The sequence below is a fragment of the Pan troglodytes genome, chromosome 14, assembly GCF_028858775.2.
Source record: "Pan troglodytes isolate AG18354 chromosome 14, NHGRI_mPanTro3-v2.0_pri, whole genome shotgun sequence".
NCBI classification, from domain to species: Eukaryota; Metazoa; Chordata; class Mammalia; order Primates; family Hominidae; genus Pan; species Pan troglodytes.
Window position 1 is genome coordinate 77,248,948 of NC_072412.2, and position 14,980 is coordinate 77,263,927.

Consider the following 14,980-nt stretch of genomic DNA (forward strand, 5'->3'; position numbering starts at 1 on the left):
TTTTCAATGTTTAATTCTTTAAATGAGAATGTCACAAAGTCTCTCTCTCACACACACATGCACAGACACACACAGAGACACATAACAGATCAGCAAAGAAAATTAACGAATTTAAGTCATATTCCCTATTTTCAGAAAACTGTAATGTGTCATAAGAAGAAAGATGTGTATCCAACAATGTAGGGTAATTTGAATGTCATCATATTTCTCAAAAACAATTCTATGTTATCTCTGAAAAAAATCTTAAAATGCATTTAAAAATCTGCTTTGCATACTATGCACTACAAACCCAAAAGTCCTGATTAAAATAAAGCTGTGTATAAAATTTTTATTAGGTAAAATGAGCAGAACAAAAAAAAATAGAAAGAGAGACAGAGGTCTCACCATAGAAGTATGACTATATTTCACAGGCTTGACAGGGATTCCCTGCAAAATTCTAGAACTTACTTTTAAACAAATGATTTTGGATACTTGGAGAGAAAACAAAATAGTAATGAGAAGAAAATAATGTTGGTATATAAAGACTTCCAAAGATTAAATAAATAGTAATTTAATCTTTATGACAACCTAATGGGGTAGTGCTGTTATTACATAAAATACAAATATATTAAATAATTTGTCTATGGTCACACTGGTTGGAGGTGATAAAGTCGAAATGCAAATCCAAGTAGTCTTTTTTCAGAACACATGCCTTAAATCACTAAAATATGCTGCGCTTCTTCCTTTCACTATTACTTCTATTTCAGCAAGAACGCCCTTTTCAAAATCTTTATAACATTGTGAATTTATTAAATAAAAACTGAGAAAAATATTGATTCATTCAAGAGAATTTTGGGTTACATAATGAATGATACCTAAGAGAATCAATTAATAGAACATTTCAACTTATTAGGAATTCTCCAATGACAAGAGAAATTGATCTCTTGATTTATATTGTTTATTTTACTCAGTCGTTTAAGGTAATAAAGGAATACATCCTTTTAAAATTTGGAAATGATACAAAGGTGGCATAAATAGCTAATGTGATAGTCTGGGATGTTAATACTCCAAAGTATCTAAAGACCCTAAATCAATGGAATGGAAACTAAAAAACTTAATGTGGATAAATAAAAATTCCTAACACAAATAAAAGATGAAGAAAAACTGGCTTAACAGAATTTTATGTCAGAAAGGCATGAAATGTACTGAGTCAGACATTCAACTACCAAACAAAATCTTTGGAACTATGACTAGATTTATAGATTATTGTCCAAATTGAGGTTGATGTCTAGTGTCTCTTCATTGCACAATTCACTTCTAGAGTATGGTGTGATAGAGGGTGCCTTCAATAAAAAGAAGGCAACCAAAAAGATGAAGAATAGTCAGAACAAATTAGAATAATTGGTCTAGAAAGCAGAAACACTATAGGCACTAAAACAGAGGGCTTAAATATTGAAATGGCTAGAACCTAGAAGAATTAGTAGACATTTTTCTTCAAATAAAATATAACAAAGTTAAGGTAGAAGCTATTGGGATGCAAATTTTAATTTGATTAATGAATATACTTCTCACTCTTAAATCTGCTGAAAATAGATTAGGCATCCTACAAAAGCTTAGATATATGAAAATGAAGAAGAAGGATGTGGGAATTATTTCTCCATTATGGGGGAAGCTGAATTACATAACATCTCAAGTCTAAGTTGCTTTATGTTCTATGAATGCTAAACAGAAAAAAGTATATGGGTATCATTGACACATAAGAAATTAATACAGGTACAGTTTATAATTATTTAATATATCCCTACAGATATTTAGCGAGAGAGAGACAGGAGAGGAAATTGTGCATATATCCACACAACTAGGAATTTTAATTAGACCTATTATTGTCTAAAGAGTATGTCAATTTCCTCCTCAAAATAATCTTGATTATACTCAATACAACCAGCCATAGAAAGTCTAAGTTCAAGACTTTAGCAGACCCTCTCATGAACGCTTGCATGTAAAGCAAATAACAATGCCATAGTGGGAAAGTCTTCATCTATCTAGTTTTCTTTTCCTCAGTGCATTTAATTCTTTCAACCCTAAATTCTCAATTATTTTAATTTTTTTTTCTACTTGGTTCTATTTTGTTTGAGAGTTTAGTTTGAGCTGCTTCAGTTTTCCATAGTCTGAGATTCATGTGGGTTTGGGATAATCAGAGGTCTAACACAGGTATCGACAAACTTTTTTGGTAAAAGGCCAAATAGCAAGTATTTTAGTCCACTCTGTCTTTGCATGTGAAAATAGCCATAGACATTACATAAATTTAGATATGGCTCTGTCCCCAGAAAAAACTTTATTTACCAACACTACATTTTGAATTTCATATAATTCTCATGTGTCATGAAATATTTTTCTTTTTATTTTTTTCCAACCACTTAAAAATGCAAAACCATTCTTAACTCACAGGCCATGAAAACCAGCAGCAGAATAGATTTCACCCAACGTTGGCAGCTTGGGGATTCAGACCCTGCTCCATTTCATGTACTGGCATTGATATGTTAATGAAAAAACTTTTGGAGCTCCTTTACTTCATAGAAACAGCTAAACAAAGAATATTTTTAAAATATGTAACTCTGAAAGCTATATTTTTGCTTCTCTTTTGTCCTACAAATTGTTATTGCCATTTGCATTTAGGTTGAGTTTTAATTTTAAGTCTTGTCATTACTCTTAAAAAATGTAAATGGTATATTCCAGCATTTAGAACATCTCTCAAAGTTATATTTTCTGTTTAAAGACTATTTCTCCAGTTGCTTTATAATTCCGTCATATGGGCTCAATCTTCTATGATATTTAACATGTCACTTGCAACAGACTTTCACACTTATTAATAGAATCTTCCCAGGCAAACCAATGTGTAGTCCATATTCTAGTTATCCACGTGTCCAATACTGTTAAAGGTGACATAGGAGTCAGCTGTTTTCTTTGAGGAAAATAAAAACTTCCCCAAAACTAAACTTAATTAACATCTATTAGGTGAGTTTACTAAACTCTTCTTGTTCTATACAGTCAACCAATATATACATTTAGACAGGTTGATTTGTTAACTTCTCTCTAATACTTAGAACTTCTTGGAGGACCTATTCCTCACCCTTATTCTCTGAGGACACTCACTTGATTTTTATCAGGTTATGTGGCTGTCTTTAAGCATCTAAAACTGTTAGAATCGTCTCATGCCTTTCTTAAAATGTGTTTACTTTCAATAATCTTTACCTGTCAGTGTCAAATTCGAAGCTATACAAAATAAGGGCACCATGATAAAAAATGGGCCTTTCAGCCCTTCCACAACAGCCAATTGAACTTCACTTTGATGTTGGCAATAAAAACTATCAGATTTTACTTTTTGTAATCATTCTCAATTAGAGCCATTGTTCCCTATTTGGCTGCTACTATTACCATTTACATCAACACTTTCAAAATCCACAACTCCCTTTAATCTGCATGTAACCAAGTTTCTGAAAATATTTGCAACAAGAGAAGAAGTGAGATATCTCTATGACTTAGTAGGTGTTGGCACATATCTTAAAACATAAAACGACCTCACTCTCTTCTCTTTTTGTGTATTTTCTTCCTTTCTCCATATATCCCCCTCCTTTCCATTCCTAAACTTAATCTAGGAAAACACAGGAATGTTTCTGACTTCCCAATCGTTGAGTCCTGAATTATTTTCTATAGACTTCTTCCAGAGGAAACTCAACTTCTTCCTCCTACTTATCTAAACTCTGACAACCAAGTATGTATTAAAAGGAGATCCCCTAAGTATTCTAATTAACAAGTAGCACAACTATTTTTTAAAATATGTATATATTGCAAAATAAAATAAATCAAGTATCCTGATATAAATAAAGGCTTTTAGATGCAGGAATAAGTAAGCCATCCCTCATGCAAATATTAGCTACAGGTCATAACTTAGACACCCATTATGACTTTAAACTGCTAAAATCTGCTCTTCTATAATATGTTTGCCTTATTTATTAATGTAAATCTTACCTAAATGAGAGATTTTAGTTACCAGTTTTAAAAGTAAAAATTACATAATTAATATTATGAGATGATTCTTTATAGTAATCACGACCAGATTTTTTTAATGAGAATAATCACATCGTATACATTAATACTTAGTACCTTGTAATATTTGCTTAAAGTAGCCATTGACTACAATGATGGGAAGACTTAAATGGGTTTTTCCCTCCGCCAAACTCCTCTTCTAGATAACTTTAATGAGTGAGGCAATCAGAGTGCTGAATTCTCAATAATACCTATTACCTAACATCATCATAAATTTAACAATACGGTGATATCTTGCTTATTGAATAATCTGGTAACAATATCCCTCTTAGAGAAGAGTTTTCAAAGGTCTTTTTATCAGTTCCTTGGCTGATAACAATGTGGCACTCACTGGCGCTCTCTGAGGTGGTGATCTTTGAGTAGTTGATCCAGGTCTTCTGTGAGACTTTTGGTTATTTTTTCCTCTGGTATTGATACTACAGAAAATGACCAAAGCATCTGGGACACATCTTTGTTTTTAGAGCCATTAATATAAGAAAAATTCCTATTTGTATATTACTCCACATTGTATGTAAGTAGTAACAGGGCCTTCTTTTTTTTTTTTTTTTTTTCTTTGAGACGGAGTCTCACTGTGTCACCCAGGCTGGAGTGCAGTGGCGCGATCTCGGCTCAATGCAAGCTCCGCCTCCCGGGTTCACGCCATTCTCCTGCCTCAGCCTCCCAAGTAGCTGGGACTACAGGCGCCCGCCACCACGCCCGGCTAATTTTTTGTATTTTTGATAGATACGGGGTTTCACCATGTTAGCCAGGATGGTCTCGATCTTCTGACCTTGTGATCTGAACAGGGCCGTTTATATAAGATGTGCTCCAGAGGATACCCTAAATTTAAGTGTATTGTATTCAGAAAAATGGGATAATTGTAATGTCAAATAATGATCATGCAGCATAAAATATCTTGTACTTAGTTTAAAAATTAATAATCTATTCTTAATTTTTTGTTATTTCTTACTCCTTAGCCAGACAATGCAGTTAAAATATTTTGATTTAAGTACACATTTTAAAATAATATGAAAGTAAAAGATATTTACATATATAACACATACGATGCACAAACATACACACACAGATACACAGGGATAGAGGAGATGGAATTGTGTATATATGCACATATGAAGTTTATATAACAATAATGTTACCTTTAATTTAGTGTATTTTTGAATTTATGGAAACTTCCAATTTTATTACTTCATTTAGTTTTTACAACATAATCCACACTGGATTATGCCTTTATTAGATATTTACTAGAATCAGGAAGATTGAATTACATGTCTAAGGTGACAGAGCTAGGAAGTGGCAAAACTTATCCCTTCTGGTCTTCTGATTCTCCACACATAAATGCTCATAACACCACACACGCATACACACAACTACCTATGTAAGAACACACATAATTTGAACTATAACATTTAATGTCCTATGTTTTTCTCTATCTTAATAGATATGTAGAGAATTTAAAGCAACCCTAGCCTGCCTAAGTAATGTGCCCCTGGGGCCATTTGCTACAAGTGATTTTTTTTAATAGTCTATTTACTATCACTTAGCTTTTTAGAGTTCAGATGTACTTATGGAATAAGAAAAATGGATTAAGGGATGGTGGCTTAAGATGAACATGCCAAAATAATTGTATAAAAAAAGAATTACCTTAATAACTGATGTCTCAACTCTGGATGGGGGACTCTGAACTTGTGCTGCTGCTGCCATATTTGCAATGGTGCTGAGGTGGTTCATCTGGCTCATTGCCATGGTGACAGATGCTGGAGGTAGGCTGACAGGAATTAGAGGGTGGGGCATCATCATAAAAGGAAGTTCCAGTCCTATAAAAAATGCACATATATCATCATTGCTCTGGAGGACATAAATCATTAAAAATTGAAACAGTCAAAAGTTTTCTAATAATGGTAGTCAAAGAAACAATATTTTTCCTCTTCGTATGCAAAAATTTCACTCACTACTCAGGGAAACCAGGCTTACAGCTATCTGGTTTGGTGCCATGGTTTATCATTTCCTAACTTATCCTGTGTTTAATACAAATGGTCAATTCTTTGCTATATTATTCCTATAATCAGTCTGAATCTTGCTTAAAATACTAGGGTTTTCTTTAACTTATCCCAATTAGCTATGTAAATATAGTATATCTCTTTATTATGTCCTATTTTGCCAACTGATAAATACAATTTAAAAAAACTATGATTTTTAATACTAAAGAATGCCATCGTACCATTTGGCAGAAGGTGGCTCTGCTGAAGATGGTTGAGAGGATGACTAAGTGGAAGGCTACGTGCTCCAGGCATGCGGGGGTGGGTTATAGAGGCCTGGGGTCCCTGGGATGGGGAAGAGGGCAGTGTTTCCTTATCCCAGGAACCATCACTGCTGCCTGTGGGGAATGAATATAAATTACTTGGATATAATATTATTCCAAATCTTCCAATGACTAACTTAAAATGAGTTTTTAAAAAAATGTATCACATTTGGAGTTGGAAAACTGATTTCTAGGGAAATAAGCCGAGGTAAGTAAATTTCCCCTAAGCTGCACGTTCTTTTTGATTTTCTATTTCTTGTATAGGATCTCAAAATTTAAAAAATATATATATTTCGGCAACATTTAACCTAGTGGTGGAGTCTAATACTGTTTGGCTATCCAGCTTAATATGAAATGGTCTCTATTATATTAACCAGATAATTAATTACTTCTTGGAACTGAAACACACTAATATTTATAGAATGCAAAGTTATCCTTGCAGTAAATGACATCCTAGCCATCACATAAAGTGCCTAACTTCATTACACAGCAAATCCAAAAAATGAAGCCATTAAACGTCCAGCTTGGTTAGACATTGTACAGAGAACACAAAAGATCACTTTATAGAATATAATGCCAAAGCAAAAATTAAATATGCATGCATGTGTGTGTGAATAAATACATCACTTGTTTTCAAATAAAGAGAAACATACATTATGTCTCCATGTCAATGCCACTCAACTGAGGGCTTGCATTTCAATATTGGTAGCAATGCCTTAGATTTAAAAAGATCATGAAATACCTTATTAGAATACTCCTTGGAAGGTGTTTATAAATCATTTCAATTTAGATGTGCTCCCAAATTAAATTAACATTAATTTATTCCTTAACTGAATCTGTTGAAAATACAAACTATCCACTTAGAGGAAATTTCTGTAATATCCCTATCAGCTCATGACTTTTTTATATCTTAAAAAAAGAAACCATATTTTCATATAATATGCATAGAAACAACAAAGTTGGTAAAACTCCAATTTAATGCTTTAGCTCTGCTAAAAGCCTCATTGTAAAATCTGTACGACATAGTTTTTAATGAAGAATACTTAGTTACTGCCATGATTTTTTTCCATCTACTTCATGAAGACAGTTAAGGTTCAATATAAATTCAAACTCATTAGCTCAATACTGTCTGGATCTTAGAGTAAATTGTTCAGAAGTGGGTAATGAAAACTCAATTCAAATTCTTCAGCAATCAAACAAAGCAATTTTATTAAACAATGAAAAGAATCAATTAAAATGGATATCTTTATTATCTTTATTATTTTACAAGAAACCATGACAGCTTTTGGTTTAAAAAAAAGTTTATAGCTTCATACAGAAATGACTTACATAAAAGAAATTTCTCCAGCTTGCTCCTACACTGTGATATAAAAGTTCTTTTCATATTCACAAATTTATACACCTTATTTCTGTTCTCATAACTTTTTTGACACTTATCCCTAGGTACTAGTCAAACATGCAAGCACTATAAATAGATGAATTTTTCAAATGTATGATATCAAGAGATTATTATTATAACACATTTTAAACATCTGCTCTTTACATTGCCTTTATCAAAGTACATGCAATTTTTTTATTATAGGCTTAATTCACAAAATCTGTGGGATTTGATTTGGTCAAATGTTATGATTCAGCATTGATTTTACCTTGTATGTTATCAGTTAAAACTGACTATCGGGATATAGAAATCATGCTTTGGAATAAATATTATTTTAATATAGAAATTGCCCTGGAAATTTAGAAATAATAAGTAATTTTCTCTATATTTTATACTTCATTTAAAATCTTCAACAAATGTAACGATTACATTTTCATAGTAGAGTGCATATTTGAAGATAATTAACTAAAATATGGAGTGGAAAAATATACATTCATTATTTTGGATTCAGTTTGAGCTCCATTTACAGCTATAATCTACTTTTGTTTTTCTGTTCACTTAAACTAATTTCCTCTTTTATTGAAGTTCTTACTGCCACGATAAATAAATAAATGGGAAATAGTTATTTCTGCAAATATATTTAAATTTCACTCATATCAGTAGAGATGCACAATAACTCTATTTTTCACATTACTAAGGTACAAAATATTATCTTAAAATTCTGATTAAATCACTCTGAAAACAGACTACAGATAAAACACTACCCATTTTCACATATGTTTTTGCGTCACAGATATCAGTCCCTTGTGCACAGGTAAATATCAAGCATTCATATGTGAATTTTCCCTAGTAAGTTTCTAATACTATATTAGATTTTCTCACTACATAGAATGCTTCTAGCCATCTCTGCCAATCATCATTTGTTAAGTACTCATGATGTTAGCTCATTTGGGTAATAAATAGAGCAAACAATTAAGAAACTAAGTCTGATGAAAAATATACAATATATAACCAAGTCAGCTGTAAGTGATTTTTGCATTATTTATAACATCCTTTTCCTCTATTAGCATGAATAAATAAGAATTGAAAATAGGCCACTTCAGAACAAGACCTGCCCACAGGTATTAAGTGCATATTTTCCCAATTTTATTTTAAGCCAATATATTAGCACGATATAAACCAGTATATATGCACTATGCTTATACACACATAAATACCTTTAAAATTCATATTTACTATTAAGACTGCAAGAACCAGCAGCAGATTCAATATATAAGAAATTTCTAACATTTGGCAGGGGAAGACAGAAACAGAAAAAACTGACTTACTGCTATTAAGAATATACTAATAACTACATATTTAAATATATGGAATTTATATATAAAGAGTGACTGTGTGTGTTTAGATTTTCTTCTGTGTAAAAGATGGGACAAGCAAGGTTATTTCAAGATTTAGTGTAACTAAAATTCAAATATGTAAGGAGTAGGTGTGGGAGGTTCTCTCCCCGCTTAGTCCCTCCCCATTCCAACATTAAAACAAAGCTTCTGAAAAATAAGTTTGATGCAATGTCTTAGTCTTCATGGGTTCAGACTATTTTCCTTGGCTCACCCTCACTTGATATTTTTATTGCGTTTTATGATACATCTTTTAAGATGGACCAGGTTTTAAATGCAGAAATATATCCCTAAATTGTGAAAGCCATCCCTACTCTAAGGGCACCAGATTACTGAATAGTCAGAAATGATGGGTTACAAATATAAAATCGTTTTCGTTTTCCTCTAATTACTGCCTTCAAAAAAGCTTTGCCAAGGTTCCCTATTCTGTCCCTTAAGAGCCTTGAGCAGATTTTGAGTATAATAAATCCACTCTAGTTAACTGTCATCTCTGCTTCCCCATCCCCACTAGCATTAGCCATTTCTAGAGTCTAGGTATCTGGAAGACGGAAGCTAGCTCAGCTTTTCAACCATCCTGTCTTCCTCCTCTCCTTCTTCTGGGTAATAAGATAAATGTCTCTTGCTTAAATGGTTCCTGCTTAAATTTCCCCTGCACCACAACTTCTGTGGCTACTCCTTTAGGCCATTGACATCTTCCAAGTGGTAAAGGCCTAAATCTAAACATTTCCATGGTGGTAATGTCTGATCCTTCAAGGGAATCCTTACTGAGGAACTTCCTAACTGCACAAGTCCCTCACAGTAGACTCTCCTCCAGCTTCATGATTGTCTAAGCTCCTTAAACTCCCATTGCCTCTTGATACTAAGGCCCTCCTGCTGGTGTAAGTCCTCTTGTTCTGATGCCCACTTTCTCCAGCCTGCTCCCTTCTCCTCAGTTCTTTACCACCACCTCCAACCCCTGCTCCCAATCAGCAGTTCACACTTAAGCAGAAATCCAGCTACCAAACGAGGTGGAAACATCCGCAATCCTTCTGTAATTCTGTTGGAATTTTCCTCCCTTGACCTTCTCAGTGAGGAAGCATGCCCAAAGAGGAATTACTAAACCACAGCCATACCTGTCAGTTGCTGTCCTTTCATTAGAATGATCTCTTCAAATCCCATCTTATAAATGAATGTTCATAAATGAGTGTGGTCCATTCTTATAAAGGAAGAAGGTGGTTGTTCATGGAGTCTGAAGTGATAGTTAAGACAGCAATGCTGATTCGGCTGCTATAATAAGCACAATTGTTTTTTACTTTCTTTAAAATGAGGGGTACCTGACACCTTTTGTTCTTGTTGGAGACCACAGGAAAAATTGTATTTAATATCCTGTTACATAAACATACACAAGAAAATGAACAACAAATATGGCTATATTATAAATCAAATTTTAGTAACTGGTTCTTGTAAATAAACTGAAATAAAGGGAAAGAATAAACAGAAATAAAGGGAAGCACAATTTTTAGGTAGGAAAGGGAATGAAAAATGTTTTGGACAAAGATATTCTTAGTTTCTCTACTGAAAACACAATAACAATTTTGAGTGTGTGTACGCATGGCACCAATTATAGTCTTAGTCCAAATAATTATACATATTCATGTATTTGTTCATTTCATTCCTAAATATATCCAACAAGAAACAGGTTCCCAAAGAGAAGTCCACAGTATTTCTATGCATTTTAGATAGAAGACACATAAAATAATCAAACACAAAACTAAAATGATCTGTAAAATATAAATGCCTTTTAAATTACTTGCATTAAAATAGTAAAAGTATATTTGACTACTGTATTACTATCATTTATACCTAGGTGACATGTAACTATTTGTTAAGATTTTCCCACAGGCTGACCCTGATAAAGGAGGCAAATCGCAAAGGGACTAACGGTCACACCACTGCTTACTGAGTGACACTGATGGATTGTGACGGGAACCTGACATTGTCAAGATTTGTTTACAATGAAAATGACGGCAAGAGCAGGCATTTACTCCATACCATTGGAGACCACTTAGAAAGACGTCAACTCCATCTTAACAACGAAAACAGAACTTCTAAATAAAAGTAAATATTAGTCACAGGTGCTACAGATGTTCAGCTGTTACTTCAGAGGTAGGTGAGAGAATAAACAAGTTATTATCTTTTAGTGGATTAAGTTCACTCTATTAAAAAATGATGTAAAACGTCAGCAGTAATGCTACTATTTTGCATGAGTTGCGGAAACAGTCCTTTCATGAAAGTTATTGTAATATAGTCTTTAAGTATTCTTTTGAATAACTATTTAATCCCAGTTGATCTACTTTAGGATATAAAAACACTGAAATCTCCTGATGCTTTGGTTTGACTTTATCACACTACTAAAATGAGAAAGAAGAAATCTTCTAGGGATATAATTAATTAGGGACACAGTTTAAAATGTTCCTGTTTTAAGTGTAGTGGTTTAGCAAAGTAAATGCCACAAGTGCCTCCTAACTGGTATTGCAAAATAATGTCCGCAGAGTAGGTCAGCACATGTATCATGTTTGATTTGGAGGTTCTGGGAAAAAAAAGAACTGGTTGTCTTTCATGTAACCAATTTTGCTTGGCTTAATATTCTTACATCAATTTATTTTTTTTCTTGAGAGAAAAATAATGTTGTTATAAATTCTAACTGCCCCATTACCTATAAATATATCATTTAGGAAAATATGTTACTTTCCCATAAATAATTAGATATTTTTTCTTTAGTTATCTATCTAACTAAATCTTACCCTGTGTTACTTGAACGTCAGATATAGTTAATTAGGAATGTGAAACTCTTGCCATACCAGGGGACTTTTATCTTACCTATGAGGTTTTCTTTTGAATGCAGAGCTGTTTTGATATATTTATTTTGTATGCATTGTTTATAACATAATACTGATGCTATTAGTGTTCTTGGACTCATCAAAACTTTGTTAATTCTAAATTTCTTCACCTACTTAAGATATTGGTATTGCCCTATATACTCCACAATGGTGCTGAAAGTAACAATAAGTGAAGTTGTACAAAGCACACACAAATTAATGGAAACTAGAACTGCTTATTTTTAAATTTTGGCTGAATATTCTTTACTATGGCCAATGATTATTGAACTAAAGAGAATGGGAAACAAACCGTAAAATCAGATCTGATATCCAAGTGACTAATGTAAGATGAAACGATACTTAATGAACAGGCAGACATTACTAAAAACAATGGCTTCTTTATCCTGAGAAACTGGATAATTATGAAAAACAAAAATAGCATTAGGAAACTTAAAATAGACAATGGTTTCAATTTTAAATAGCTTTCATTTTGGAACTCATAAAATTTATTTAAATGAATTTCTATATATAAATAACAATGCTTCATGTATTTTTCATTATGTCGTAGTAAATTTCAGAAAGTTTTGATGCAACTCAAACTAAAAGAAGTAGGGTCATAATTATAAAGATAAAAGGTAAAATACTATATGTGCAGAAGAGAGAGAGAACTATATCAGAAAACACTGGTTTTTTGATGCCATTGTTGTCTTTGGACTCATTAGCACCATGCTGTAAGTGTTAACCAGGGAAAATAGATCCACACACCAAAGTAAAACACAGAAATGCAGACTGGGTAAATAGTTACATAGATTTTTGTATAAGAAAAAATTAGTAGCCAGATTGATTTGTATTGACTACATATTTGGGTGTCTTGTAAATACAGACTATAAGCTGATTGTAAGCAAGAGCCAAATGTTGCTAGTCAGTGGAAATGAGACTGAAAAAATTGGTTAATTTCTACAACTTAAGTATAATTTGATTACAGATAAAGGACAATGTAGAAATGACCACACAATGTTCATACACACTTTGCTATCTAAAACTTATTCATACAGTTCTTCAAAATAAAGCAGTTTGGTATAAAGTATCTATGCTAATTTTGCTTTCCATCTTTTAGCCTTTCTTATTGCCATGTTAATGAATTTCTACTTTTTCTAACTTTACCTCACCATACTATTCTTCTATTAGGCAAACCAATAAACTAGAAATTCTTTCTCTAAGGATATTGTAATTTCCCTATGGATTTATAATCACATTAAATAAAATGGTGAGTTATATTTTATAAATTGTTAGTGGGATAATCAATGTCAAGGTATATATTATTAATGTTTTTATGCTCATGTACAAATGTTGCCCATGGCAAGGTGAAATAAGTTTTAATTTTCATGGTTTTATACAATGTTATCAGTTTTCAATTATTTGTGTTGAAATTGAAAACTTTTTTCCCACTTGAGGAAAATTGCTATTGAATTTTCCAAAAAGCATAAAACCTTCACAAGTGAGATGGTATGTTTTGGCAATTGTCTTGATATTTCTCATATGTATGGATTAAGTATTAATTTATCTCCTTCCTAAACCTGGTTAGCCTCAAAGAAGGACATCACCAGCGAGTTTTATAAGCCAGGAACCTAGGAATCCACTTTATCTGCTCATCTCTTCCTGTGCACCAGCAGCACCCAACTCCTTTTTCATGTCCTATTGATTTCATCTCTATTATTCATCTCTATTTTGTCTGTTTTTACCTCAGCTGCTGTAATCAAATTTAGGACCACTACTTTTAATTACAAATCTTACACTGTCACTCCCCTGATTAGGGGTCTTCATTTTTTTTCCCATTGTTATTAAGAAAAATATTTTAAAAGTTTGTCTTAATGTAAGTTCCATGTGGTCAAGCCTGTGTCTTTTTTTTTCTCTCATGATTGTATCCACAGAAATAAATAAGGTAAGACTAACTTTCAATCAGTTTTTGAGCTGAGAGCTTCAAATCCAGACCAATTCTCACATTTACATCTGGTAAATATCATTGTGGCAATAAAAGCATTCAGATATAGCCTTTGTTATGGAGCAGCTTATGATATGCAGGAGAGGCACATGCACATATAATAACATGTATTTGCCTAATTATTATTGTTATTATTATTTTTTATGCAGAATCTCACTATTACCCAGGCTGGAGAGCAGTGGTGCAATCTCAGCTCACTGCAACCTCTGCCTCCCGGGTTCAAGCGATTCTTCTGCCCAGCCTCCAGAGTAGCGAGACTACAGCACACGCCACCATGCCCAGCTAATTTTTGTACTTTACTAGAGACGGGGTTTCACAATGCCAGGCTGGTCTCGAAGTCCTGACCTCGTGATCTGCCGCCTCGTCCTCCCAAAGTGCTGGGATAATGGGCATGAGCCACCGCGCCCGGCCCTAATTATTATTCTTAACTGTAATTAAAGATAGAGAAGATAAAGAATGGTAATATGTCTAACATTTTGGAAATAAGCTTAATGGAACTTAGTAACTGTTGAGATATAAATGGAGATAAAGTGAGTAAAATATGAAAGATGAATTCAGCATCTAGATTAACAATTGTTGCATAGTGGCATAATTAAGGAGGCAATAATGATGATGATAGTATCTAGTATATATCATGTACTTAAAATGTGTTGGGCATTTTGTTAAGCTTTTATATGCATTATCCTAACTCTGAATTCACAATCCAAGCTTTTTATCACCCATATAAAGATCAGATTTTACGATAAATAAAATTCAGTTCAATATTGGACTGGTTGAATATGAGATGTTTCGGTAATAGTCTTGCAGAGATTGACAACAGGGAATTATAAATATGGGACTGAAATTTGGAAGAAAAGGAGATGCCCAATGAGGAAGATTTGGAAGTCATTAATTTGTACATAGTAGATTAAGCCATGATGCTTTAAGCAGATATGGAGAGAATAAAGGTATTGCTACCAAAAG

General features: G+C 33.0%; 1 protein-coding gene across 2 annotated transcripts in view; it reads right to left on the bottom strand.

Moving 5' to 3' along the window:
• DACH1 (dachshund family transcription factor 1) overlaps positions 1-14,980 on the bottom strand; it is a 429,256-nt gene that overhangs the window by 130,375 nt on the left and 283,901 nt on the right. The window contains exons 4-5 of one of the 2 annotated variants that reach the window (XM_016925363.4): positions 6,305-6,460; positions 5,728-5,900 (exon numbers count right to left, since the gene is read on the bottom strand). In XM_016925363.4, the coding sequence (XP_016780852.3) occupies positions 5,728-5,900; positions 6,305-6,460 (329 nt within the window). The remainder of the gene's footprint in view (positions 1-5,727; positions 5,901-6,304; positions 6,461-14,980) is intronic. The other variant, XM_522679.8, reaches the window with a different exon arrangement.